This window comes from Vanessa atalanta, chromosome 14 (assembly GCF_905147765.1).
Source record: "Vanessa atalanta chromosome 14, ilVanAtal1.2, whole genome shotgun sequence".
Lineage (NCBI taxonomy): Eukaryota > Metazoa > Arthropoda > Insecta > Lepidoptera > Nymphalidae > Vanessa > Vanessa atalanta.
The window spans coordinates 7,108,716-7,135,746 of record NC_061884.1 but is presented as its reverse complement, the minus strand read 5'-3'; the positions used below and the strand labels follow the sequence as shown (position 1 = coordinate 7,135,746).

Sequence of the window (27,031 nt, the reverse complement as noted above, 5' to 3'; positions counted from 1 at the left end):
TATCTATGGAATAAAACATTCAAAATATATTCAATATTATTTATTCAGTGTACAACTATTATCTTCAAAAACAAACATGGATTGAATTCGTTTGCTATGTATTGTGTACAAATGAATTAATATATTTTCCAACCGCGTTTATAAATATCTATATAGCTACGCATATATTCTTATGTCAATTTTGACATCGTTATTCATAATCTATATTCTTTTCAGTTTTTGCTTTGTGTCATTGTATAGTTTTTTCAATTATTAGAAAAATCTTAACTTTCTAAACCTACACCTTTAATTAATTATTTTATGAGTTATAAAATATGAGTGCAATTTTAAGTATTTTAAAAATATGTTTAATTGTTATAACGTGCCCTAATTTTACAGATGCATTGTTTACCAATTTTCATTGATATTGTTTATAATATTTTCCACTGACGTAAATCTTAGCCATGGAGGTTAATCCATTGAATATATTTTTTGTGAAATCTGATAGTAAAGGAGACAGATTATTATTTAGATATCCTTACACAACTGAAAATAAGGATGAAAGTAAGCAGAAGAAATTTGGACGTCACAATCCATATGCAATAAATTCTGCTGAAGATCTACTGCAAAACTCACAATCTCAAACATCCAATATCTGTAAAGGTAGGTAATTATTTTAAATTAAATTAAAATTTCTTATGTTGCACTTTAATATGATTTGCATTGAATACATTTTAGGTCAACTAAGTGGCTTCACAGATGAAATGTTATCAACACTATTTGCTGTTAAAGCAGAACTTTGTAACAGAAAGTTTGAGCTAAAAGTCAATGATGTGAGATTTGTAGGTCACCCCACTCTGCTCCCCTACAGGACTAACAAAGATGACACTGCTGCAATGATACTTATTAATATAGTGTTTGCACTGCAAGCATCTGCAAGCCATTCTATCGGTAATTCTATTTTTATTCTTTCTTTTACTTTATATAGTTTAAAAAAATATTTACATATTAAAATAAAGTTACTACTTAGAGTAATAATAACTTATTTTCATAATTTTTAATTGATCATATATAATGGAAATAGTGGAAATCTGATTATATTGAACAAGTTAGTATAAATAGGAATTTTTGACTAATTAATCACCTATGTTTTATTATTTTCAGTGAAATGTTATTATGACTTAAGCAAAAGATTGGGTAAAGCTCTAAGACATGAAGAGAAGAGGTGTTCCTATTTGACCGAAGAAATGAAAATTATGGTAACAATAACTTTTATGAAAATATAAAATAAACAAATAATCTAGTAATCAGTAATCTTATAAAAATCTAAATATACTATATACAAGAACTTTGGAGTTGTCATTTTAAAAGTTACTTTTTATTTAAAGCTGCCATTGGTCTAGAATATAGTTTAGTAGTTCTACTGAAGACCAGCAAAAAGGTTAAGGCTTGTTTATTAACATTTTCTAGGGCCAATTTAAAGCCTATAAACTCATTTCATTATGAAACTATCTATGATATTTAAAAAAAATCAAGTGAATTTAATTGAATGTACCAGAAAAGTAAAAAGTTAAACTAAAATTATTTAAAGATATATAGGAACTGACCAATACATCAAGCATGAATATTTGAGAGAGTTAATACCATAATAATATGTATGTTTATGAAAAAAAAATAACCATGTGTGTATATTTTAATTGTGAATTTGATATAATATTATTATTTCTTTTCAGTTGGCCGCACATGATGAAGTATCAGCACTAGATAGTGAGGTAAATTCTGGTGAAAATGATGATGAAGAAGAAAATTCCAGACATTCAGTCAGCTCTACTACATACAGCATGGATAATGGAACTAATAATGTACCTAAGTCGGCATTTCACCTTATTCTACAGAGAAGCTCGCTGGCGAGATCTATGAAATCTGTGTTTGAAGAATTAAGTAGTACTGGTATGCACATTTTTTTTAAATAACTACATTTAACACAGCAACTAAGGGATGTATTACATTCCAAGGTATAAAACTACTTATATAGAAAATCTGCTGCAATAGTGAATACAGGTCACAGAAAAATATCAAGTTCCAATAAATTTTTGTGATATAAAAGCTTTTTGCCAACCTTTAATTGAGTAATCAAACACAAAAATTCATAAGAAGCATATAAATAAATAAAGTAAAAATATAATTTTAATTTAATTTTAGTAAAATAGTTTTAATTAACTGAAATATATGGAATCCTTATTCCATATTTAATGTTTTAAAGTATATAATTATATTAGCATTTATCCTTTAAGAGTAAGAATTGCACTATTATCCAGTAAAGCTTGCTTTTGTTTTTTTTTTCAAAGGATTAGGATAAGGATTTGTTATTTAATATGTACATGACATACAAAACATGATTAAACATTAATTTAGCTACAATGCCCTCAATAATTTTATACTAAGAATTAAACAAAAGATGCTATGCTATGCTATGTGCTTGAAAGGCACATGAAGATCATGTTCCTGAACTCTTTTCCGTCTTGTCGGAATTGCTGTCCTATCAGATTATCAATGTGAGGGATAAGACATTGTACCTGTGCTCGCACACAAACTCATATATTAATACTCAAAAATATTAATTTTTATTTCAGGTATAGTACAAGTTCGCATAAACAAATGGGTACTTCTATCATTTTGCCTGCCACATAAAGCACATCAGATACATAATAGAGGTTCCATCATAGAGCCGGAGACAATTGACAAATGTGTGCAGAGGTTACGCCCTTATCATGGCATTCTACTTATGGTAACACTATTGTTTATTTGAAATTTAATTTTATAAAAATTAATTTATAAAAATATTATATTCATGTTTATTATTCATTTCAGGTTAATCCTAATGACTTGCTGGCATCGATACCTTTAGATGGAAGCCCTGCGCTTCTAAGACTTATAAAATTATACAGTCCTCTGAAGAGTTTGCAAACATTAGCCATCGAAGCAGATCTAACACTCACACAGGTAAAATATATAATTTGAGTTAGAAATATATAATATGTAATATACAATTTGATTTATCATTAGTTACCAATATTAAGGTAAGGTCGTATGGATTATTCTAACTTTCAGTGAGACATATTCTCTCAATGAAAGTTTATTTTGAGCACCAAAGAAATTTCCTACGACAATCGAAAGGTTACTTTTATGTAAAAATAATTAATCAGGCTTATTTAAAAATGTTATTAGAAAAGCACTACACACACAGTCTTTAGGAATACTTAATATAATTGCGCCTTAGGCTCTTGTCCAACTCTTTACCAGGTCTTTACATTACTGCAAAATGTTTATTATAATCATTTTTTAATAAGTATAAGTATGAGCTTATGAGCCCCAAAGGCAAATAAGGAAGTTAATTAATAACTGAACTTGAATTGACATAACATAACAGTTTCGTAAGGTAAAAGTACTGAATAACTTATTCAATTAATAAATGATCCAATGAATGTGGTTAATTTTACATGTAACTCTTTTTTGTTTTAATTGATGTAGATAGATAGAATATAAAACCTTTGAATTTCTTAAGTCATACTCTTGTATATCATAGACTGAGAGCCCGGACAAAGTGCATTTGACAATTATTGTTGAAGCCATTTCGAACTTTGGTTTTGTCAAAATCATTCAATGCAATACTAAATTTTTTTATCAAATGATAATAACAATAGGAATATAAATAATTCCTATGGACATTATATTCTTATTATATTTAAAAAAAATAACTTCCTATTTTTATAGCATTGTAAATGTTTTACGCTTGAGCTAAGGTTTTTTCTGCTCTTGAATATATTATCATAAATAATATCTCCATATTATTTTTGATAATATATTCCTTTATAAATATTTAAGATTTTTTTTATTTGTTAATTTTATGACTCTCAAGTATAATTTTTTTGCAGGCTTTCCAGCTTACAGGACATTTAGTGTACTGGGCTAAAGCAACAGTCATATATCCGTTATGTGAAGGTAATGTTTACGTAGTCGCGCCTGGAGCGAATATACATATAAACTCGCCACTCGTCGACGAATTCGCCAAGGAGTTTCCTGGACTGTGTTTATTACAAGTAAGTTTATTTCACGTACGAAAATATAATAAATAATGCTAAATGCTCATTTCTACTGGCGACGATATATTGATATTGTGAGTTGCGACACTCAGTGCAGACACTCGCCTGTAACCTAATAGTAAATCAAGCTTGCAGTCTTGCGAAGAACTGTGACTGCATCTCTCTATAAAATAATCAGTGGAATTGTATTAGCAATACCGCTCGTAGCGACCTGCATACAGCGTACAGCGTACAGTTTATAAGTGTCGTGTCGCGTGGCAGATGCTGAGCGAGTTCTCGCTGCCGGCGCCGCTGTGGTACGTGTCGCGCGGCGCGTGGGGCGCGCGCTGCGGCGGGCGGCCGGCGCGCCTCGTGGCGTGGCTGCTGCGGCGCCGCCTGCTGCTGCAGCTGCACACCTACGTGCAGTTCAACTCGCCGCACTGCCCGCATTGGCCGCGACACCCGCACGCGCAGTACGGTGAGCGCTCCCGTTGTCGTCATCGTTCGGAAAACTTCATTCCTTGGGATAGCCTTAGTAGGTGGAATGGATTCATTTAGTATAATTTGCGTTTTACTTCTCCGGTTTGGGGTGTGTATTGAATCCATGAGATCTTTAAACTAAACGAGCAAATCCTACAGCATGGTGACTGAATTCTACGCTAGTTCGTTTGCTTGCTTTGTATAGGCGATGATGAACCTATAAGACACTAGACCTCACGGTGGCCGGCGCTTTCACGATGTAAGGAATTTGTTAATAATTTACATACTGCCAACTCCTATTGGTAGTGGGAACGACTCAAAATTAGACGATATTTTTTTTGTTCTGCATTCGAATTAGTTATTTAAAAGCGATGATTATTTATCATAACAATTTTCTAGTCTTTAAAATATTTAACGGCTTGTCTAGTTAACATATGTATATGCCATAAGCTGTCTAAACTATTTTCGCATATGTTCATGAATTCTCTTTCGAGTCATCGATTGTATATACTTGGCTTAATATTTTATTTGCATACGTTTGAAACTGGTCAAAATCTATTCAACATTTGATTTACCTACTTTAAAGTAAGTAAGTAATAATTCTAAACTTAAAATCAGAATGTCTTAATTCAATACTTATATGAACCAATTTTTTTTATAGATGGTAAAGAGTATTTTTGCGAAAAACACGACTCTTACTACCAGTCAAACAGTGTATCCTTCTCATCATTAAACCAAGTACAACTAAACGTCCCCGAGCCAGTTGAACCTAGAGAAAGCATTAATACTTTTCCAGATTCAGATGAAGATTACCCAACGCAAAATAACCTTAACCAGACGGACTTTTCGCATACGAAACCTATAGTTATCGAATCCGAACACACGAAGTACGATAAATTCCACGAAGTAGACTCGGCGAATCATTCATTCGATGACGGTATTGACGTGGTCGATGGCTTAATAAAACCTAATGTTAATGGTTGTGATTATGATACAACTAAAAAGATACAAAAGAAAGTACAAGGAAACTCAGTAGATAGTGGTATATCGAATAATCTCAACGGTAATGGAATCAATGGGACGGAAAACGGACATGTCAATGGACACACGGATACTAAGGATATGGACGTAAAAAGTTTACCATCAAGACTCTCAGATCTGTCCTTGAAAGAATCAGATAATGTGATAAACAGGGATACAAGTAGTGATGAGGATAAATTCGAAAGTGACGTAGATGTATCGCCGAGGCTCAAAAACGCTCATGCAACAACAAATGGAACGGAAAAAAAGAATGGAGTGTCGTTGAATCTTAAGTTGCAGAGTGAAATGAGGTAAATCATTAAAAAAATAAATTTTTCTCTGGTTTGGTTAGAATACTAATTAAGCAAAACAATATATATCTAATTTATTCAAATAGAAATATGCCTTTTCCACGTAGATACGCTCCGGGAGAGCGTATCTACGTGGAAAAGCGTATATGCTTCGGAATTTAAATTTTTCTCAATAGGATTTGAAAAAAATATTTACTGTTTAGATTCAGTTAATCGATATTTTGATTAATTATCAAAATATTATTTATTCAAGTAGGCTCATAAAAGCGCTGTCGAATCGTCATGTAACAGTGCCGAACTAAACGTAAAGCTACGGAAAGAAACTCAGTAGTCGCTGTTTTACTTAAAGTTTCCAGTCGCCCACCGTGTGGAGCGCGCCCGCGGGCTGCGACGCGGCCGACGCGTGCCGCGTGCCGAGCGACCCGCCCACCACTGAGTCGCTGCTCGACACCTTCACCGCCGAGGAGCGAGCCGTGCTCGCCACCATGCCCGCCTCGGAGAACCCAGGCGACCTGCTGCTACTCGCACAACTACACAAAAAAGGTTCCTACTGATACGGTTAAATGTACAATGTAGCATAGTTATTTAAACGTGGTTTGACCTCAAATTGTGTTTCATTACTAAACTAAGCAGCACCTGAGTGAAAGAGATTTTAAATTTAAGTAATTTGTCACTGCCCTCTGGTCTATTATATGTTATTTCATTAAAATCACAAAAATGTTACAAAGACCTAAGAATACCTAAGGTGCCCAATTGTTAATTAAAAATATATATGTAAATTTTACGTTATTTTCAGGTTACTTCCGCGGCGAACAACATCTTGAAGAAATAATGTTCATGGAGAATGTTTCTCGATCGCAACTAATGCAACTCCTTGACAAGTTCAAGGATGTGCTTATTACATTTGAAACAGAAGATCCCGCTGTCGCTATGCTCTATCCATACTAATAAGTTGATATCTGTTTTATTTAAACACTTCAAATTGTGAAAATTTTATCCGTATGTTATATTTGCTAGCGCAAATGTATATCTCTTTAATAAATGAGATAAAATATGTTATATTAAAGTGCTTATTGTCATTTCTGTAAAATATACATGTATTTATACTTTTGTACAGAATTTTATGGTTTATTATGTTATCGATGGCTCTTTCACTCCTATTTAGTTTATAGATTAAACAGTATTTAGTTTAATCATTACCATTTGCTACTAAAAAGTTTTTACATAAATCTATTAAAAAGATTTGATTAATTTGTTTTTCTTTTGTAATTGTTTTATTTCTGTAATATGTTAAGTCCTTCAACATTTGAGAATTTATTGTATGTAATTAAATTATTGTAGACAAACTTCTGTACTAGTAAATTGTAACTTAGTATCTTATATTTAAATATATAGTGATATTTGATTCATTAATAGCCTGGTTAAATGAAAAGGTAAAATTCTTTATGTCTAAAATTTTCGCCAAATGAATGATATAGATTTAAAAGTAAATTTACTTTTTTTTGTATGTGTGATATTAGTTAATGAGGAAGCTTTAATTAATTTTTTATTCAATAAAATAAACTATTTTATAAAATATTAGTTTTTGTATGTGGTTTTTATAACTATTTACTCATACTTTTTGTAGCATCGATTCTTTTATTGGCCTTATTGATGTCTAGTATAAATTATTGCATTTTGTCGTTGCATAAATATATATACATATATTGTGTTCATGATTATAAAATGAAAAAAAAAAATTGCAGGTTTTTATGGTAAATAATATACCAAAAATAAGTATCACCATTGTCGTATAGTCTTATGATTGAACGGAGTATACACCTGGTCGACCACCTGCCTAAATAAATATACCAATTTTCATGTAGAGCAGTTTAACGACATAAAATAACTGCACTAAATAAACTGCACGTTTGTACCAATAAACAATCGCACTTTCACCTACGAAACAAAACTAAAAAACGAGGTATACGTAACGTAACAAGGTAGATATACGCTCACATCGTTGAAGTATATCTACTTTATTCTATTTGGCTTCGGCAACCATGCAATCACTAATTTCGCACCATGCCCCAATCATTTTTTTTTTAATTTGCCAGCTAACGCTATATGTACGCCAGGGATGTAACGGAGGTAATTATATTGGAACCGAAGGTGAAGGAAACGAAGTCGGATTTTTTAAATTTTATTTTTGGAGTTGAACCCGAAGGTGTAATAATAATCGGAAGTTTCGACTTAACGTAGTCGAAGCTCCATAATATCCCTGCTGTATACGTACGTATATATTGCCCCAAAGAGTTACTGTCTGTGCAGTCGAGTAACGGGAGTAACAAGTTTGTGTTTGTTCCTTATACTAATGCTATACGTATCACATTTTCTCATATAATCATTTATATTTTTCCGTGGATACATAACATTACAGAATATTGAGAAGCAACAGTTAATATCTTTAAATGTATGCCTCAATGAATCTTTAGCTCCTGGGTTATAGATTGCGCGAATAGCCATTTTCTGCAGCACAAATATCGTATGGATAGCAGTTGCGTTACCCCAAAGTAAAATACCGTAGGACATTATACTGGGAAAGTAACTGAAATATACGAAACGAGCTGTATCAACATCGGTAAATAAGGATCTACTACCTACTTAGTTTTTAAAATTAATTTTAAAAACTAAGTAGGTATCAGTATACGAGGAATAGAATAGATCCTTGAGGGACCCACATACCAATTAGGACCTCAGAAAACCTTTTTCCAAGTCGAAAGGTCGAACGCACATTCTCTAATGCCGTAGTAATAAAGTTTCTGACCAGAGTCATGTTGAACACAATTAAAGGTTTTGGGTAAGTCACAAAAATTCCCTAAGGATACCTGCGTAGTCCAGCGACCCTTCGTAAAACCAAATTGTTTTATATGAATTGATTTAAAATCTTGTTTTCAAATATTTTGCTAAGCGTATGAGTTCATACGATTAACAAAAATAATTCAATAATTATTGAGATTGGCCTATAGTTGTTGGGGTCCGAAGTGCTACCAAATTTACATAAAACAATTGGAATGACTTTACTCTGTTTCATCAGGTCAGAAAATATACCACGTTCATATACATTATTGAGTTTATCACCTTTATTTCTGTAAACGCAATAAATTCAATTATCGATGCAATCACATATCGAGAGTTGTCTTAATATGTAATGACTTAAATGATTTTGATTTGTTCTATAACAATTTCATTGATCAATGACTCGGCCACCGCCGAGAAGAAATAAGGAACAAAGTAATCAAAGCTGTTAATACAGCAAAAAAAATTCAATGACTGATACAACTTTCCGTTCACATTCGTAATTTTATTTTTTATAGTTTATTATTTTGACAAAAAGCACACTTTTCTAAATAATTTTGAATAGTTATATACATAATTGGCAAAAATGGCACTGTGATTGTACGTCCTTTCATTATAAAGCTCGTTCTTTCGTTGCCTACTTTTATGAATTCCAATAGTCACCCAATCATTAAATTAAAAAAAAATGGTATCTTAACTATTTTAGAAGAGAATATGGCATTAAATTTGTCTCTAATGAATAGAAGATGTAAAACTGTTATTTTACATCATGTAAAATTATAAGAATTATAATATCCTTTGTACTTATTGTATTTTCGTCCAAAGTAAAAGGATTCAATGCAAGTTGCAACCCATACGTATACGTATCGTAGAAACGTAATGTATTCATTACTATAGAAGAGGAATACTATATTTGACTCTATCTACTTGATAAAAGTTTAAAATTACCGACAGACATCCGTAAAATTTATACTGGTGGATCTTACGGAATGAAAATTTACAAAAGAATATTTTATAGTTAAAAAAATTAAAAAGTACATCGTATTTATAATAATTATTTTCGATTCATGTAAAATGTTTAAGTTAATTTTAAAACACCTGTAGTCGACAATTCGGATAAATGTTTATAAAATCTTACGCACTAGTTGACAGGTTTCACTTGACAATCTTGACATGACAGTTCCAGCTGCTGAGTTCGAGAAATGCAAAATAGTCGAAATTGTTGTTGTTTTTCTTTGTTCTTGAATTTAAAACCTTAATGAAAATGAAGAATTTCCCTGTGTTCGTGTTTCCTGTGTCACTGGAATTCTACTTGAATGCTAGGCACACTCATAAGCAATTATTAACTGTTTATAATCCTTATGACTTCTCCGTAAATTTTAAAGGTAAAAAAACAATATATTCGTTTGTGCCATATGGTAGTTGATTTCTATATTTCATGTCTGTTATATTTTTTCGCAGTTTTATGCACATCTCCAAATAAGTTTACAGTAATTGACCCTGAGGGAATTATAGCTCCTCAAAGTTGCATAGATATTGTTGTGCGATATACACAACCTTCCATTACCCACTGCAACACGACAGAAAAGTTTAGGATAACTATGTTTGACAGAAATACCCAGCAGGTAAAAAAGTGACTTCTACTGATTTTATATTAGATATTTTAAAGTGTAATAGATTAAAACAATATCAAAATTTTTCAGGCTCTAGGTAAAAGAGATGTTCCAACTAAGTTAATAGAGGGAGAACCTTCGAATACAAACCCAGAAAGTCTTGGAGACAATTTTCATCCATTAGCAACGAAAGCAGCACCTATAAGGCCTTCAGAAGAACATTCACGAGTTATATGTAATCATCCCTTACATCACCGGTATTAAATTTATTTACATTTGACCAAATATATTACAAAATGTTTAAATTAGAATATTGTTTAAAAATATCAACTTCATGTCCCTTTTGTAAATTTATTCCTTATAAATATTTGTTATTCAGATTATAACATTTTTTCAATAATATGAAACTAAAGCTGTCTGGTGACATTTATAACCCTTATAATTTTAAACTCAATAGTCACAAATATAGATAACTTAAATGGGTTTCCCTATTTTGGTTACAGAGAACAACAACCTATCAATGTTGTAGCTGTTGCAGTAAGTATATGTTGTATAGCTGCTTTACTCTTGCCCACACAGCCAGAGCAGGTTGTGAAATCACAATGGCCAGAGTGGCTACACATAGGATCAAATCTTAAATTAGTATTCGCCTTTGTGCTTGGTTTGGTGAGTATGTTAGTTTTAAGACCATAGACTAAACTTCATTATTGTACACTTTGATGTAAAAAAATTAAATATTAGATGTCTTTGTAAATAAGACAATATGAATGTTTTATGTTCCCAATTATTTGTGTATCTTGTGTATGTTTTATTTAAATTTGAAGCAATCTGGTGCATATGTCGAGAAGTGTCTACGATAGTGCTGTGCTGTATCATATATTTAATTTTTCGATTTTAAAATTTGCATTTATTTCTGTTAAAAATAATGTGTATATTCATATATTACTTAAATATTCCATGTCAAAATAGTTTCTATGTTACTGCTTATAATAACTAAAATATGTGAATATTGCTTCATATATATTCACAGGAACATAAAATTTTAATAGTACATATTTGAATTTGTGTCACATGATACTATCAATTTATAACAATAATTATAAATGTGTATGTCTTGTATATATTTTACCTCCATAAGAGTTGCCTAATTAATTTTTTACAAGATTCAATTTATTTTTTATTTTAATTATTTTCTTAGTGTTGATTCCATAAAATGTTTTTAATATTTGTATTAATTTTGAAATATCTATTCTACTTAATTAATATTGTGCCTAACTATGTTTTAATTCAATATTGTTATCAATCAAACTTGAGTTTGACAAGAGGAGCAAAATACTAAAGGTGCAAAGTATTTGTATATCAGATAAAAGTATTAACTAAAAATTTTCTTAAGTAGTTTTAAAAAAGTATTTATTTATACTTATCTGTAATTCATTCATTAAACTCAAGAAAGTTTATATGAATATACATATATTGTATGTATATAGGTGATAATATACACATTGTCATCCTAAATCCAGTATATTGTCAGATATGTGAGTTTAGTTTATGAAATTAAAAGAGTAAGGCTGCTATTAGCAGCTTACAAACATTAGACATTTATTTATTTTATGCCTGAATGGATTTTTTGTATATATATAATTAAAAAATATATGGCAGTCATTGATGGCAGCCCTAGTGTGTAAAAAGTACACAAAGGGAATATTTTAATTAAATATATGTGAAGTTTTTTAAGCAGCTCATTTTAATAATTGTAAATCAATTTGTATTGTCAAACTTAATTTAATAGTAACACATCATGACACTTCAATAATTAAATTGGTTGTAAGTATATCTTAATTAAAATAACTCGGTGTTATATTTATTTATTTTTGGTTCATGGGACCATTTTCAATGAAATTGAATTCATGCCAAATAAATCAACCATCATTATTGACAAGTTTTTTTTTTTAAATACCTTTAAACCTATATTTCTTTCTGAAGAGTGTTTATTCCAATTGCTACTTGTACATTTTTGGTTTTTAAGCTTGTATGTTCGGACGACGACGCTTGTATGTGACGAGATTGCTTACTCAAAAATAATATATACTTACTACAGAAGGTAATCTCTTTTTTAGATTGTTTACAGATTTTTATGAGTGGAGGAGTTCAGGAGTGTTTACTCATTTGTATTTGTATGGGTAAAGAATCGTAAATAATTACACTGAATTCTACAATTTTGGATAACATGCATGTTTAACAAATATTTTTTCAACTATCAACAATGTGTATATAAAATGTTTTCAATAGATTCCATGAATAAGATGTAAAACTTTTGTATAGTATTCTTGTTTAAATCCCTGCTCATTTGGCCTCAGCCACTCTCTTAATTATATTCAAAAAACTAATTCTTAATCCAAAAATCTCCAAGTCTGTTATATTTAAATCTATTATTCTTAATGTAAGATTTATTAAGAAGTAGTATTTTTTTAATATACAAAAATAACTAAAAATATTTACTGTATAAATCATGACCGCATGGAATGTTGGAAAGAATACTAACAGCATTTTCCCGTTAATTTTTAAAAACAATTTTGTATTATTTAGTAGAGGTTAAGGAACCCTGTAAAGGTTGTTTTTTTTTTTAATTCTAGTACATATTTGCTGAAAAATATGAAATTAAAAATTCCATATTCAAATAGCGCGCGCAAACGCTGCTTTAACAATATGTCACTTATCTGTACTGTAATCTGTGGCACAAACAGTAGGCAAACGAGGTTAACAAGCAAGTGACGTTATCATAAGCCCGACCAATCAGGAGCGTTTTGAGTCACATGACAAACGTTTAAAAAAATGCATTTTTATTTAGGGATTTTTGAATAAATTAATTTTTATTTTCAACTTTTGTTAATAAATAACTATTTTTAAACTCATAATATATACTGATTACAATAATTGACATTTTCTTTTTCGCATTGTGAAATAGACTATTCCGAAAAAAAATTAATCAGCAATTATAAAAAAAAATATATTATTAAATAATGTGATAAGTTGCATAGTTTAAATCTTTCTTTTTTTATTACAAATAAAACAAACAAGATATACTTCAGCTTTTTATTCGGTGTCATCTAGCGAGTTTCTAATAGGATCACAATTGTCTACACAATTATTGAGCAAGTGATAAATAAGCAACTTGATTTTATTTCAGGAATTAAATCGAATTCATTATTGATTGAGATTCGAATCATATCTAAACCTAATTTTGCTAGGAACAATCAAAGTCTATGTATTCTAATTTTTTATATTAACGTGTAAGATATGTAGTAATTACCTATTTTTCAAGTGTAAAGAACAATAACCATTAACATGTAACATTATATTAATTAAAGCATCTAGATTGCTAATTTGAGACGGTTACATTTTGAATACCTTATATTATGATATAAAATTAATACTTATGAAATAAAATTATGAAAATAAATTCTAAACTAGATAAATTGTACAACAAAAGTTATTCTTATAGAAACTAAACATTTCAATTAACAGAAACTACCTATTTTTCATTATTACAAATAGATAACAATTTTTGTGATGTATATTTTCAACTTCTATAATTATAATGTACATTAATATCTTACAACTAAGTAAAAGTAACTATTATTTAAAGTAATTCAGCATTTTAAATTCTTTGTCATAATATAACAGCCAAAAATTTTGAACTTCATATTTTAAAATTCAAAAATAAGCTAATTTAATTGTTTTACCATACTTTTAGAAGGCAAGGACTTTTTTGAGATCAAACTATACTATATTCCAACAGCAAAAGGATTATAGATAAGCAAATCTAAGATTTACATATTCCATACAATACCAATAACTATGTAATATTATGCACTTCAGACATAACAATGTTTCTGATTTTAAAACTTCTAATTCTAACTTCCACTGATGACATTTAAAATACAATATTTTCACGAATTCATTATAAATAACACGGTTTATTTTAACCTTAAGAGCTCTTATTCCAATTGTCGTCTATTTGTAATTTTTAAGTTTGGGTGCGTATAACTATAAGCGTATGCGTGTATAAGCATACTACTATAATAGTCAAGCCAATCGATTATAAAGCCTCGTGATGCTATTAGATTATTTATATATTTTATGGTTTTATTTTCAATTGTATAGAAAATAAAATGATATGAATCATAATACATGACTAATATCATAACACAAACTAATATACTGGATATAGACATAGGATATATATATTAATACATAAAAAATAAAAAAAATTGAGTAAAATATTAAAATCGATTGCCACTCATAGTAACATTTAAAATTTGGGTATGTTAAGCAAATTTTATAAAAAAAAATTTATACCTAACCTTAGAGGGCACTAGTAGACTAATTATAAATGGTAACTAATTTACGAGTTCATAAATTAATACAATAAATTAAAGACACTAAGGTTTTTTTTAATCAAATGTGGATGGTAATTTTAAGTACCTAATAAATGAGTTATACCTGGTTCTGAAAAACCAATAAATACAATTTAATTGAGATTTTTTTGAAGTCGGTTAACATGTATTGTCATCAGAAAAATATTTTTTTTTTTAGTTGAACTTTATATAAGTTAAAATAAATAATTTAGATCAAGGCATCTTAGCCGAGCTATACCTGTAGCAAGAGGCAGTTAACTTATAAAATAGCTATGTGTGTGTGAGTGTGGCATGTGACTTAATAAACTCTATAATTGCGTTTTATTGTCCATTTGCTTGGTTTTTATTCTTTTTTTTCTCAAAAATAATACAGGAATAAAAAAATTATCAATGCATTGTAAAGAAGATAATCTGCTTGTTTATGTAGTTTTTACAGAAATACCTTACAACTCACCTTTAAAAACAAAACAGCATTAAATTTACACTGAAATATAGAAATACTCTTAACAAATGATGTCAAGGTCAAAGTTGTACTTTATCTTTAATCCTCCTGCCATTGGAAATGATTATACATTAAAATGTCATAATATAGACTTCATTCATTAAGTGTCTTGTTTATAAAATATTATATACAAGAAGATATGTTACAAATCAACCATGATATGAGTAAACAATGGGTGAAGAACAGTTGCCACTTCTATGTATTTTAAAGAATTCAGTCCATCAGTGACCATGCTTTCTTTGGTGTGATAAAATAGATTGTTCCTCTTTTTTCTATGAAATAATAAAATAAATAGTTATAGATTGACATAAGTTTATTAGGTAATATAAAGGAAATGAACTCACTTTATTTCTTGTTTCTGGTGTGAAGACATGTAGTAGCGACTAGTGGCTGGTTCAAAACGAGTCAGTTTTAGATTATGAGTCTCAAGTCTAGAATACAGATCATCATCTTCTCCTTTCCAACCAAAATACTCATTACTCATTCCATTTACTTCCTTAAATTGTTTAGAAGCTATTGATATAGCACCTCCGAAAAGATTGAGATATGGTAATACAAACCTGAAGTATCAAGAAAAATAATTAAAAACATAGATTTTATGTAGAACTATCACTAAGTAAGGTTGGTTTTTATAATGGTTTATAGTAGGTAATTAATTAGGATAGCATAGTAATATAGATGACAAGGCACCTAAATTTATTGATGCTAGAAGACATATGCCTAGGAAGTTTAGTACAGGCATACAAATTTGCAGGTTTTAAAGGCAACAAGTCCACATCATGTAAGACTAAGCAAGGATATCCTGCCTGCATAGCAGCGACAGCACCAATGTTCATTAGCTTGGCTCTGTTAAAAGGCCGAGAGTCGACTTGCTCCACCACATAGATTCGATAATGGATGTTTTGTCTTCGGAGGAACATATGCATATACACCAGAAATCCTCGTAGCTGCTCAGCTTTCTCCCTGTGCCCAAAATATCATGCTTACTATAATGTAGCTATTTTTATTAATTATTGATTTTATTATACCTGTAGGGAACAACAATTGCCGTACTAAATTTTGGTCTGCAGTCAAGGGGTGCATATTCACCACCTTCTTTAATTCTATGACCCTCAACTAAATCCTCTTCAATAATACTTATTGGTAATGTAGTGTCATCGTAAATAACATCATAATAATCACAATCTGATATAGCTGTACTTGAAAAGTTTAGTGCCGTTTCTTGTAGTAAATTGTTCAATATATATTTTTTCGCTATAAATTCATAAGTCCCTCTAGCATTTCTATCGGGGTGAAGAAGTATAATCAATGTTATTACAAAAATACCGCAGTACAAAACTTTTTTTTTAAATACATAATGACGCATGACCCTAAGAGGATAATTTAATGTTAGCACTAATTATAATACATAGCTACTTTAAAACACATATTCCTGTAATTCGAGTAGTCTGAACTATTTAAATTATAATTAAACCTTTAAAAGCGATTGCAGTGTTATACACATAGTCGCTCTAACAATATGTACAAAAGTCGACAGTCGATGTCATTTGTCATGCACCAATCATTTTTTTTTTTTCATTTATAACTTATACATTGATTCTAAAGATAAGTTGGATATCATATTAAAATAACAAGTAATTGATTCTCATGTATAGAAATGCATACTAAACAATTTACTTAATATCTAAGGAAAAAACCTATATAATAAAATATTTGATGTATGTGTATGCATGATTTAAGTTTGGCCCGTACTTTACACTTTCTGTTTTAAATTGTTTTATTATAATCCTTATTTTTTACTGAGTGTCATCGATAACGAATAAAGGTATTCCTAATTTTTAACTATTTAACTATATTCTATAATTTCGTCATAAATAAATGGCGGTAGATATGAATGGTTTGGTAGGTATTTTGAAACCTACCGTTTATTTTAAGAAAAGTATTTGAGTCAAACAATATTTATTCGATACATGCATAAATGCTTAAAATATATTGACCTGGTAATGTGGCGAAGTTGCTTATTCGAACTGGCGGTAAACGAAAAGTTGAAATAAAATCGCGATGACAACTTTTGAAGTAAAAGAAGCTAGTTTAGACACAGGACAAGAAAACGAACAAATAACTAACAACTCCATTGAAGAAATTCGTAAATGTAACACACAAAATTATATCGACACTTCTTGGGAACAAAGTTATTATGGTTCATTTCAAGAGTCGAAAAGCAGTAAACGTGATAGGACTCCACCTTTTATGAGTATTATGATTGACGCAGAAACTGTTGATAGCAGAATAAATAGTTCTACACAAACAGAATTCGCAGGTCCAACGCAAGGCAGTATTATTGACGAAAATTTATCGCTTACTAAATACTTTAATTTCGAAGATTTATCATCCAATGAAAATGACGAACGATCTTCAAGTAAGCGCTTCAGACACGATTCTTTAGAAGATAATAAAGAAATACGACCATGGAAAAAGACAAAGTGTACAGAATCAAATACATCGAGTTCAACTGACTTAAATGAGGAGAGATCGCTACAAGGGTCTCTAGCAAATGAATTAGGTTCTGAATCAGAATTATCATTTAAATCAATTAATAGTAATTATTCTTATAAGACTCGTAAAAGAAGGAGAAAATCGGATTCTAATCTGTTTAGAAGTGTTTTTCAAAGATCTGGAAAGAGTAACTACTTCAATAAATATAGTTATTCCGAAAGGAAATCGCCAGGTAAGAAATATATCAAATTATGTACCACATAGTTGTTTTAATTTTCACTGACGTAGAACCTATTTAATTGAATGTTCGAAATATTATAAAAAAATTTAATGAATTTAGTAATTAAAAAATACATACTATTTGTATGTACTTTATGTAAATTATTTTATATCTGGTTCGTTAGCAATGTACACTTATATTTTTACTTATTACATTTAGACAGAATTGCAAATGGACCTCAGGGTCGTGGGCATATCGGCGTGGTAATAATCGGGTGGGCGACACTAACACTGTAAGAAATATTAAACTTTCCTTACATTGCCAAAGAGCCACTAAACTTGGAAATTAAGATGTTATGTCTCTTGTTCCATTCATACTAGCTTACTCGTTAGAATATGTGTTGAGTCGGATATAGGTACTTAGAAGAACTTTCACAAAGCCTAAAGAAATAATCTTATGATCAAATTATTTAAATATTAAAAAAACAATATAGGTAAGTAAATAAAAATAATTCAGTAGAAGGTCAAGTGCATTGGAAGTCACATTATCACTTTGATAACTTACTTTTATTTATATTAAACCAGTCTCAGTGGGCGAATATATCATGACATCATCCATACGAGTTAAAACGTTAACGGTCGAGGAGTGAATTAGACTTGTTAATGTAGATACCAAGAGCAGTCTACTCGTAATTGTTGACTCTTATTAACATGAGTCTAAGCGGGGATAACTTTTTGGTAGATATGTTAGCCGTAGATGACAATTACACGCCAATAATAGATGAAAATTTGTGGTGTATGTTGTCAGGAGGTACACCGAGAAATGATAAGGTACACCGGCGCAACAAACGTACGAAGTTATCAAAGCTGATGGACCTTTGTACATGGATTGGCAGGAAGGTAATCAGTATGTTTATTATTTTTGTTTATCTATATTGAAAAATTAATCAAATCGTGTATGGTGTGGTGACATCATAAATCAATAAATAAAGCTGAATTTAGTTGCTATAGATATATTTTTTACAGGTGATTATTTAAGAATAACATTTTAAGCGTATGATTTTATAATGCTTAGTTAGTTTATGAGCTTTGTTTATGGTTTAATATTTAAAAAAATAATTTTAAAATAGTGAATCAGTAGGCAAATACAGATCTTTTTGTTAGATATTTGTTTTTTTTTTTTCAAAAGTTACTAAAAATCACTTGATATTGTTAATTTTCTGTTAACAACTTAGGGTTACTTACCTTATTTATCGACTGTGATGATAGGAATGGTTTGTATCGCAATATATAAAGATGGTAAACAGTGAATCTTGAAAGCAAACTAGCATGACGTGAAGCAAACTGTACATAGGAGTTGCAATTAACAACAGAAACAAGTCGAATTTAAATGTTTACATTGTACATGTGATTTGTTAAAAGTCGATTGTTATGATATAAATTAGGCTTTTGTATTGTATGTCAGGGTTTCCAGTCTCTCACCGGGTTGTATGCAGATATCCTCAGAGAACCAATAAGTCATGACGAAAACAAAGAAAATATCTACGCGGATGAGTTAAAACGACTCAGAAGATTCATCGACGAGGTCGATCAAAAGCATACTCGTATGTCGCGAGAAAATGAAAGTCTTCAGGAAGAAATGAAAAAAATGGCGGTTAAAATTGCTGAGCTAGAGGATAAAATTAGGTAAATAGTTTTAGGACACTTTTATTTGCAAAAGAGTAATGCATTGTGTGCCCATATGCTTAATAATGAACGTAACTGAATCTTGCAATACCATTTTTATCCACGTCTGCAATGAATGCTAAAGGTAAAGACATTTTGAAATAAAACTAGTTTTTAACGGATTTAATCGCGTATATTAATTATTTTAACATCCCGACGTTTCGAGCACTTTGCAGTGTTCGTGGTCACGGGCAGTCTGCCCGTTTTATTTCAATGTGTAATAATCGCGAAAATCTAAGACAACATTATGTAAAGACATTTAATATAATACCAAAAGAATAAATGTGTATTTCCTTTTACAATATATTTAAGAATTCTGTATTTCATTATTAATAGGGTATATCACAGTTATTAGTTAAATTAGTCATTATTCAACAGCCTAGTCATTTTACTAAATGCGATGTTTATCAAGCGGCCTGAATGATATCAGTTAATAAATCTTCCTTTCATAAAATAGGATAATTAGCTTAGACTTCAAAAAATACCGCATTGTTATTCAATAAAATTTTATAAATTAACTTCCAGCATATTTTTAGTTAGTTAGTCTACGCCTATTTTCAGGAGTGTCTAAAGGAATACATCCTATTTTATAATTGGATGGTATTCTATAAAGGATTAAATTCTAAAACTAATTCTAAACTATATTATCTGAAAGGTTAAAGTCATCGTCCGGAGTTAGATCATGACAGTTAAATCTTATTAACGGTTGATTAATTATTTGTTTAATACTAGCGGCCAAGGCCGGGTACGCACAGGTATAATTAATGAATAAAGAATTATCTTAGAAATTGTTAATTAGTTCCGGAGATTAGTCCTACAAACAAACAAATTTTACCTCGTTATAATATTCGTATACATTTTATATTGTTTTTTGCGACTGTTTTATTTATTTAAAATATATATTTTTTTTACTCTTGCAGTAGGCAGCAGAATGCATACAACAATCAATCATCTTTAAAACCAGTATCATGCCCTCCACCACCGCCACCTCCTCCCCCTCCGCCGCCACCACCGCCACCGCCACCGCCTCCAACATCATCAAACAGATTGCCCATGCGCTCTCACACAATACCAAGATGCGGTTCAGCGCCACCGAGGATAGCGGGACCACGCCTTACTATTACTCCGCAAGACATCGCTAATGTAAAACTGAGAAAAGCTAAGGTACTGAAAATTCAAAAAAATAAAATTAGACCTTATTAAACCATTAGCAAAAAAGTTTTCCCATATTAATTCGATAGAGGTGCCAATTAGGTAATTGCTTTTAAGACTAGACAACTGCTTAAGACTCGGAGGATTTTATACAAACGTAGGTTCAATTCCGTAGTCTGATGGGATTGCAACGATTGGTGAAAGATATAGCGCCAGACGAACAGATTTACTTTTTTTTTTAAGCAGAGTAAATTTATTCCAGGTCTGATAATATGAATTACTCATAAGTCAAGTCAAGTAATAAGATTCGCTAGTTTTTTTTTAATGATATAGGTAGGCAGACGAATAAATGGGCCAAACGATGGTAAGTGGTCCTCGTCGAACATAGACAATGGCGTTGTAAGAAATATTAACCATTCCTTACATGGCCAATACGCCACCAAACTTGGAAACTAATATGTGATGTCCCTTGTGCCTGTAGTTACACTTGCTCACTCACCTTTCAAACCGGAACACAATACTACTGGGTACTGCAGTTTGGCGGTAGAATATCTGATAGCCTATCCAGACGTGCTGGCACAGTCTTAACACCAAGTGATGATAGGCATTATTATGAATATAAAAATTAATAAGGTAATCGAATTTAACGTTTATTTTAACAGGACAATCCTGTCCGATCTAAGCCTGTAAAAGAAGTTCAACAGCCACTGGTAACGCAACATTTACTAGAGGCCACGAGGGCGAGGCTTGGTCGTAACCGACCTGTTGCTGCCTCCACACCAAAGCAGCAACTATCTGATTTAGAAAAGTAAGGAACTTTATGGTTAAAGTATGTTTTTTTTGTTATTATTGTAGCTGTAGTGAAATTAAAATAAGCCTTTTTTAAATATATTTTAGTTTAACAGTATCTACTATCAAATTTTTAATTTTCTCGTCAGATTTTCTTTTTTGACAAATAGGGAACCATGGATCACCTGATGATACGTTTGTTATGAGTTCAATGCTCATAGCTTACTATTGCACATTGCCTTTGTTTACATTATTTCGTTATGTTGTCCTATCCAAATATCCTTTAAAAATAAATATAAAATATTATAAATATACATTTTATATAAAGTTACATTTTTATTTAATTTTGCAGATGCTTATTACAAGAGACATCAGTAACGTCGCTGTACAGACGGAGAGTAACACGGGGAACATTTCGTAGCACGGAGGAGTTACGGGCGCGGCCGTACCCCGCTTCGCGATGTACTCGTTCGCCGTGCTCCCCGCGCTCACCTCGTTCCAATTCACTGTCGCGTGTAACCGCTACGTCTCCACTTAAATTTCCACTATTATGTCCTAACAAAGAATGACAATCTGTGCGTGCATACGTGTTAATTATAGTAATGTGATTGAATCTCGTAATATTAATTATTGTTTGTGATTTTGGAAATTGACAACATTTTAATTAGATTCACTATGTTATCCTTGCCTTTGGACGACGATCTTTTTCAGTTCAGCATAGTAATTACTAAATAAGGTAGCACATCATATTTATCTGAAATTAGAAAATATTTTATTAAAAATATTGTTACACTGTTAATGACATGGATAATAACACTGACTGTACTGAAGTTTTGTTTGAAATTAAGGACATTTCTGTTATTTAAAAAGTTACATTGACTGTAATAATAACTACTGTATGAATAACAATTTTCTTCTATTTTATAATAAATATATCCATCGAAAGATCAATTTAAAATATTGTTATAGTTTTTAATGAAAGGAACGAAATTTATACAAAGAAATAGATACATGTCGTATCAACAAGATTTATAATACATTTTTTTTATAAAATTATATGTCTATTTATTAAAATATTTATTGTACGCCGTACATAATTATCTAATATGATTGAGTTGCATAAATAAACTATGATTATGTAAAATATATTTTTGAGTTCTTATTAATAATTTCTACCTCGTACTCTGTTTGTATTCAATTTTGTATAGTCTCTGTTTTAACACAATAGAGTAGCGGAAGGAAATATTTTGTCTTTTGAAGTAATTTCCGTACACTGGTCGTTAATCTATAGATATAATAAAATTGGCGTGTCTGTTTGTAATATTAAAATAACCCATTTTTACTAAATGCATATGTATACACGATACCAAAATAATATTTTTTACAATTTTTGTCTGCTTGTTTGTTCCGGCTAATCTCAAGAACGGCTGAACCGATTTCGAAGGGACTTTCACTGGCAGATAGCTGATGTTATAAGGAGTAACTTAGGCTAGTTTTAATTATATATGGAATAAAAATATAATCACGCTACATTATCCAAATAACTTAAATTCAAACATATTCTTGCTATAAAAATGCGTCTGTGCAAGTAACTATTATATATACCTAAAATGGTTTATTATATAAAAAGCTCGATCACGCCGAGGTTTGCCGTACGCCGCCTATTAATAGTGCAGGTAGCCGATTATTCTTAAAGATGTATGTTTACATTAAAAATTGTCTAATGGATCTGTAGTAAGATGTTCCTTTCTGTTTCTGTTTAATATTGCAATGTTTGCTGATGATGCTCATGTTATTCATCAGTTTTTAACGTTAACAAAAACTAAGCTATTCAATATGCCATTATTGCGCAGCATACACAGATAGAAAAGATAGGTTTTAAGTTTAACTTATGATTATACTGCTTAACTCGAAATGATCCTGATTAGAATTTCCTATAGTTGGGTTAGGTTAGGTTAACTATAAATATATTCTAGACTTAAGTCTTATTATATAGTAAATATAAAACCATAATTCAATGGTGATTCTTATTTATTTATATCAATTTATTACGAATAAATAATTTCAATGTCAGAAGAATATTCTATGCCATCTTACATATCGACCATGTCAAGATATCTTCGTCCTGAAACTTTTAATGTGGAACCTGATACGGCGTCTGCAGATTTGCGATGGTTACACTGGCGGTATACATTTATAAATTTTATCTCAGAAGAAGCTTGTAACGAAACTGATGAAATGAAACTCAAATTATTAATAAATCATCTATCTCCTACCGTGTACTCCTATATACGCGATAATAAATCCTACGAGCATGCCTTATCGTTATTAGATCACATATATTTAAAGCCTAAAAATGAAATTTTTGCTCGATATACTCTAGTTGCTCGAAAGCAAAGACAGGACGAAACTATTACAGAATACGTACGCGCACTGAAATTATTAGCACATGATTGTAATTTTAAAGCCGTGACCCCTGAAGAATATAAGAGTGAATACATTCGTGACGCATTTGTTGCTGGGATCACATCCCAAACAATACGACAGAGACTCTTAGAAAACAATACCTTAAGTTTAGATGAGGCCCTGAATCAAGCGATTGCTTTAGAAACTGCCGAACGAAATTCTCAAGGCTATATAAATAATAATTCTTTTAATCTAAACGCTCTTTCTAAGCAGGAGCAAGAAACGCCAACTCAACAAAACTTAGCTGTAGCAAATTATCCAAGAAAGAAACATTGCTTCTTTTGTGGTGGAAACATTCATCGACGATTTAAGTGTCCTGCTCGTAATGCCACCTGCCAACTTTGCACCAAAACAGGTCATTTCGCCAATGTCTGCCGTAGTAACAAAGAAACACTTAACAACGTTGTAAACGAAGATGCACCTGTCGAAGTTGCTATGATTTCTGCCGCCTCACCTTCTAGTTTAAAAAGAGCTACGGTATCAGTAACAATTAACAATTACGAAGCCGATGCACTTATTGATACTGGTAGTTCAGTAAGTTTCGTAAGCGGTTCTTTAGCGCAAACAATAAACCTGAAAAGAAACCCTTGTAAGCAGGCCATAACTTTAGCCTCACTTAATCACATATTTTTTGTGGAAGGTTCCTGCGTAGCGACAATCAAAATTGGTCAACATATCTATAAACGTCAACCACTCTTAATTGTAAACAATCTTTGTGCAGACCTTATTATAGGGCATGACTTATTACAAAATCATTCAGTGCTTGAATTTCAGTTTGGTGGTAACCAAGGACCGCTGAAAGTCTGCAGTGTTATAGAAGCATCAGTTCCTCCTGCAACTTTATTTAGTAATTTATCTCCTAATATTAGACCGATATCTATAAAATCCAAACGTTACTCTGAAGAAGATTTACAATTTATAAACAATGAAATATCTAAATTACTAGAAGAAGGCGTCATTGAGCCCAGCGTATCTCCATGGCGAGCACAAGTATTAGTTACAGGAGGTGGTTCACATCGAAAGCGGCTTGTTATTGATTATTCGCTTACCATAAACAGATTTACAGAACTAGATGCATTTCCTCTACCTAGCATCGAGTCTGTAATTGAAAAGGTTGCGAAATTTAATTTTTTTAGCCAAATCGACCTGAAAAGCGCTTATCACCAGGTACCAATTTTGTCGTCGGAACGAAAATATACAGCATTCGAAGCATGTGGCAAACTTTATCAATTTTCAAGGATACCTTTTGGGGTAACAAACGGCGTCGCGGCCTTCCAGCGAACATTACAATACAGAAAAATTAGCAGGAACGTTCGCATATTTAGATGATGTCACAGTTTGTGGTAAGAGTAAAGATGACCACGATAGAAAACTTAATAAATTTATGAATGCAGTTAAGAAATACAAATTAACTCTAAACGAAAGTAAATATGTCTTTGGAACCGACTCTATAAATCTTTTAGGATACTCAATATATAATAATACGATTAAACCGGACAATGACCGTCTCAAACCACTACTAGATCTTCCAATTCCTACGGATTTACCAACCTTAAAAAGGACTTTAGGTTTATTTGCTCACTATTCGAAGTGGATCCAAAATTTTTCTCAAAAGATCAGACCACTTATTGGTATTAAGCATTTTCCTTTAAACCAGGAGGCTGTTACATGTTTCAACTCTTTAAAGTCAGATGTTTGTAAATCTACTTTGGTGGTGGTCGACGAAAATGCAACATTTATGGTAGAAATAGATGCATCAGAATTTGCCATTGCTTCTACACTCTCTCAAAACGGTCGTCCGGTTGCCTTTTTCTCGCGAACTTTGACTGACTCGGAGTGCAAACAATCTTCTATAGAAAAGGAGGCAAGTGCAATCGTTGAATCTCTGCGTAAATGGCGGCATTATTTAACGGGTAGGCATTTCTTGCTTTTAACTGATCAACAGTCTGTAGTATTCATGTTCAATCAAAAACATTCAAGCAAAATAAAAAATGAAAAAATTGAAAGATGGAGGCTTGAACTTTCCAGTTTTAAATTTGAAATTATTTATCGACCTGGTAAGGATAATACAGTTGCTGACACTCTATCTAGAGTATGTGCTCATATTAATTTTGATAATAGTAAGTTGAAAGAAATTCATGAACTTCTTTGTCACCCCGGTGTAACAAGATTAGCACACTGGGTAAGAACGAAAAACCTTCCATACTCTATCAATGATATAAAACTTATAACTACTTCCTGTAGAGTGTGTGCTGAAATCAAGCCTCGTTTTAATAAAAATAAATATCAACTCATTAAGGCTACTTCTCCATTTGAACGATTGAACATCGATTTTAAGGGGCCTTTGCCGTCCAATACGCAAAATAAATATATGTTAACGATTATTGATGAATACAGCCGATTTCCATTCGCTTATCCCTGCAAAGATATGACTGCAACGACTGTAATTAAATGTTTAAAGGATCTTTTCTTTATGTTTGGCACTCCGCTTTATGTACACTCAGACAGAGGAGCGACATTTATGTCTGAACAATTGAAGCAATTTCTTTACTCTCTTGGGATAGCTTGTAGTCGAACAACTCCATATAATCCCCAGGGGAATGGACAAGTTGAAAGACTTAATGGAACTCTTTGGAGAAACATACAATTATACCTTCGATCTAAAGATATGGAGATATCAGATTGGGAAAAAGCTTTACCAGTGGCTTTACACTCCATCAGGTCACTTTTATGTACTAGTACTAATGTAACTCCTCACGAAAGAATGTTCAACCATGCCCGAAGAACTTCAAATGGCGAATCATTTCCTTCTTGGATGTTAAATCCAGGACCTGTTTTAATGAAAAAGAACGTGAGAGCTACTAAGTACGATCCTATAGTTGAAGAAGTAGAATTACTCCAGCCCAACCCGCAATATTCGTATGTTAGATTGCCAGACGGA

At 31.3% G+C, this 27,031-nt stretch overlaps 4 protein-coding genes across 6 annotated transcripts; 3 read left to right on the top strand and 1 right to left on the bottom strand.

Annotated features, from left to right (window-relative positions):
- Window positions 1-237: 237 nt before the first annotated feature.
- LOC125068804 (GATOR complex protein NPRL3) lies at window positions 238-7,405 on the top strand. Of its 2 annotated transcripts, none has more exons than XM_047678122.1 (11): window positions 238-642; window positions 718-930; window positions 1,144-1,238; window positions 1,713-1,929; window positions 2,613-2,767; window positions 2,851-2,982; window positions 3,915-4,079; window positions 4,344-4,539; window positions 5,338-5,872; window positions 6,222-6,415; window positions 6,669-7,405. In XM_047678122.1, exons 1-11 carry the CDS (start codon window positions 444-446, stop codon window positions 6,818-6,820), a joined length of 2,253 nt encoding a protein of 750 aa, XP_047534078.1. In that variant the 5' UTR covers window positions 238-443; the 3' UTR covers window positions 6,821-7,405. The 2 variants fall into 2 exon arrangements, with proteins under 2 accessions (XP_047534078.1, XP_047534077.1); XM_047678121.1 differs by having other exon boundaries at window positions 5,203-5,872; window positions 6,669-7,404.
- A 2,478-nt stretch (window positions 7,406-9,883) lies between these two features.
- Window positions 9,884-12,159, top strand: LOC125068713 (motile sperm domain-containing protein 1-like). Its single transcript, XM_047678003.1, has 4 exons — window positions 9,884-10,095; window positions 10,172-10,335; window positions 10,414-10,580; window positions 10,827-12,159. Exons 1-4 carry the CDS (start codon window positions 9,969-9,971, stop codon window positions 11,014-11,016), a joined length of 648 nt encoding a protein of 215 aa, XP_047533959.1. The 5' UTR covers window positions 9,884-9,968; the 3' UTR covers window positions 11,017-12,159.
- A 1,243-nt stretch (window positions 12,160-13,402) lies between these two features.
- LOC125068899 (beta-1,4-galactosyltransferase 1-like) lies at window positions 13,403-16,767 on the bottom strand. Its single transcript, XM_047678269.1, has 4 exons — window positions 16,272-16,767; window positions 15,934-16,206; window positions 15,588-15,803; window positions 13,403-15,515 (listed from the first exon to the last, which is right to left on the bottom strand). The coding sequence occupies exons 1-4, from the start codon at window positions 16,607-16,609 to the stop codon at window positions 15,386-15,388; spliced, it is 957 nt and encodes a 318-aa protein (XP_047534225.1). The 5' UTR covers window positions 16,610-16,767; the 3' UTR covers window positions 13,403-15,385.
- A 420-nt stretch (window positions 16,768-17,187) lies between these two features.
- On the top strand, window positions 17,188-22,668 carry LOC125068730 (arp2/3 complex-activating protein rickA-like). 2 transcript variants are annotated; one of them, XM_047678027.1, is made up of 6 exons: window positions 17,188-17,971; window positions 18,767-18,858; window positions 19,424-19,644; window positions 20,604-20,847; window positions 21,498-21,643; window positions 21,977-22,668. In XM_047678027.1, exons 1-6 carry the CDS (start codon window positions 17,305-17,307, stop codon window positions 22,191-22,193), a joined length of 1,587 nt encoding a protein of 528 aa, XP_047533983.1. In that variant the 5' UTR covers window positions 17,188-17,304; the 3' UTR covers window positions 22,194-22,668. The 2 variants fall into 2 exon arrangements, with proteins under 2 accessions (XP_047533983.1, XP_047533982.1); XM_047678026.1 differs by having other exon boundaries at window positions 18,701-18,858.
- The last annotated feature ends 4,363 nt before the right edge of the window (window positions 22,669-27,031 follow it).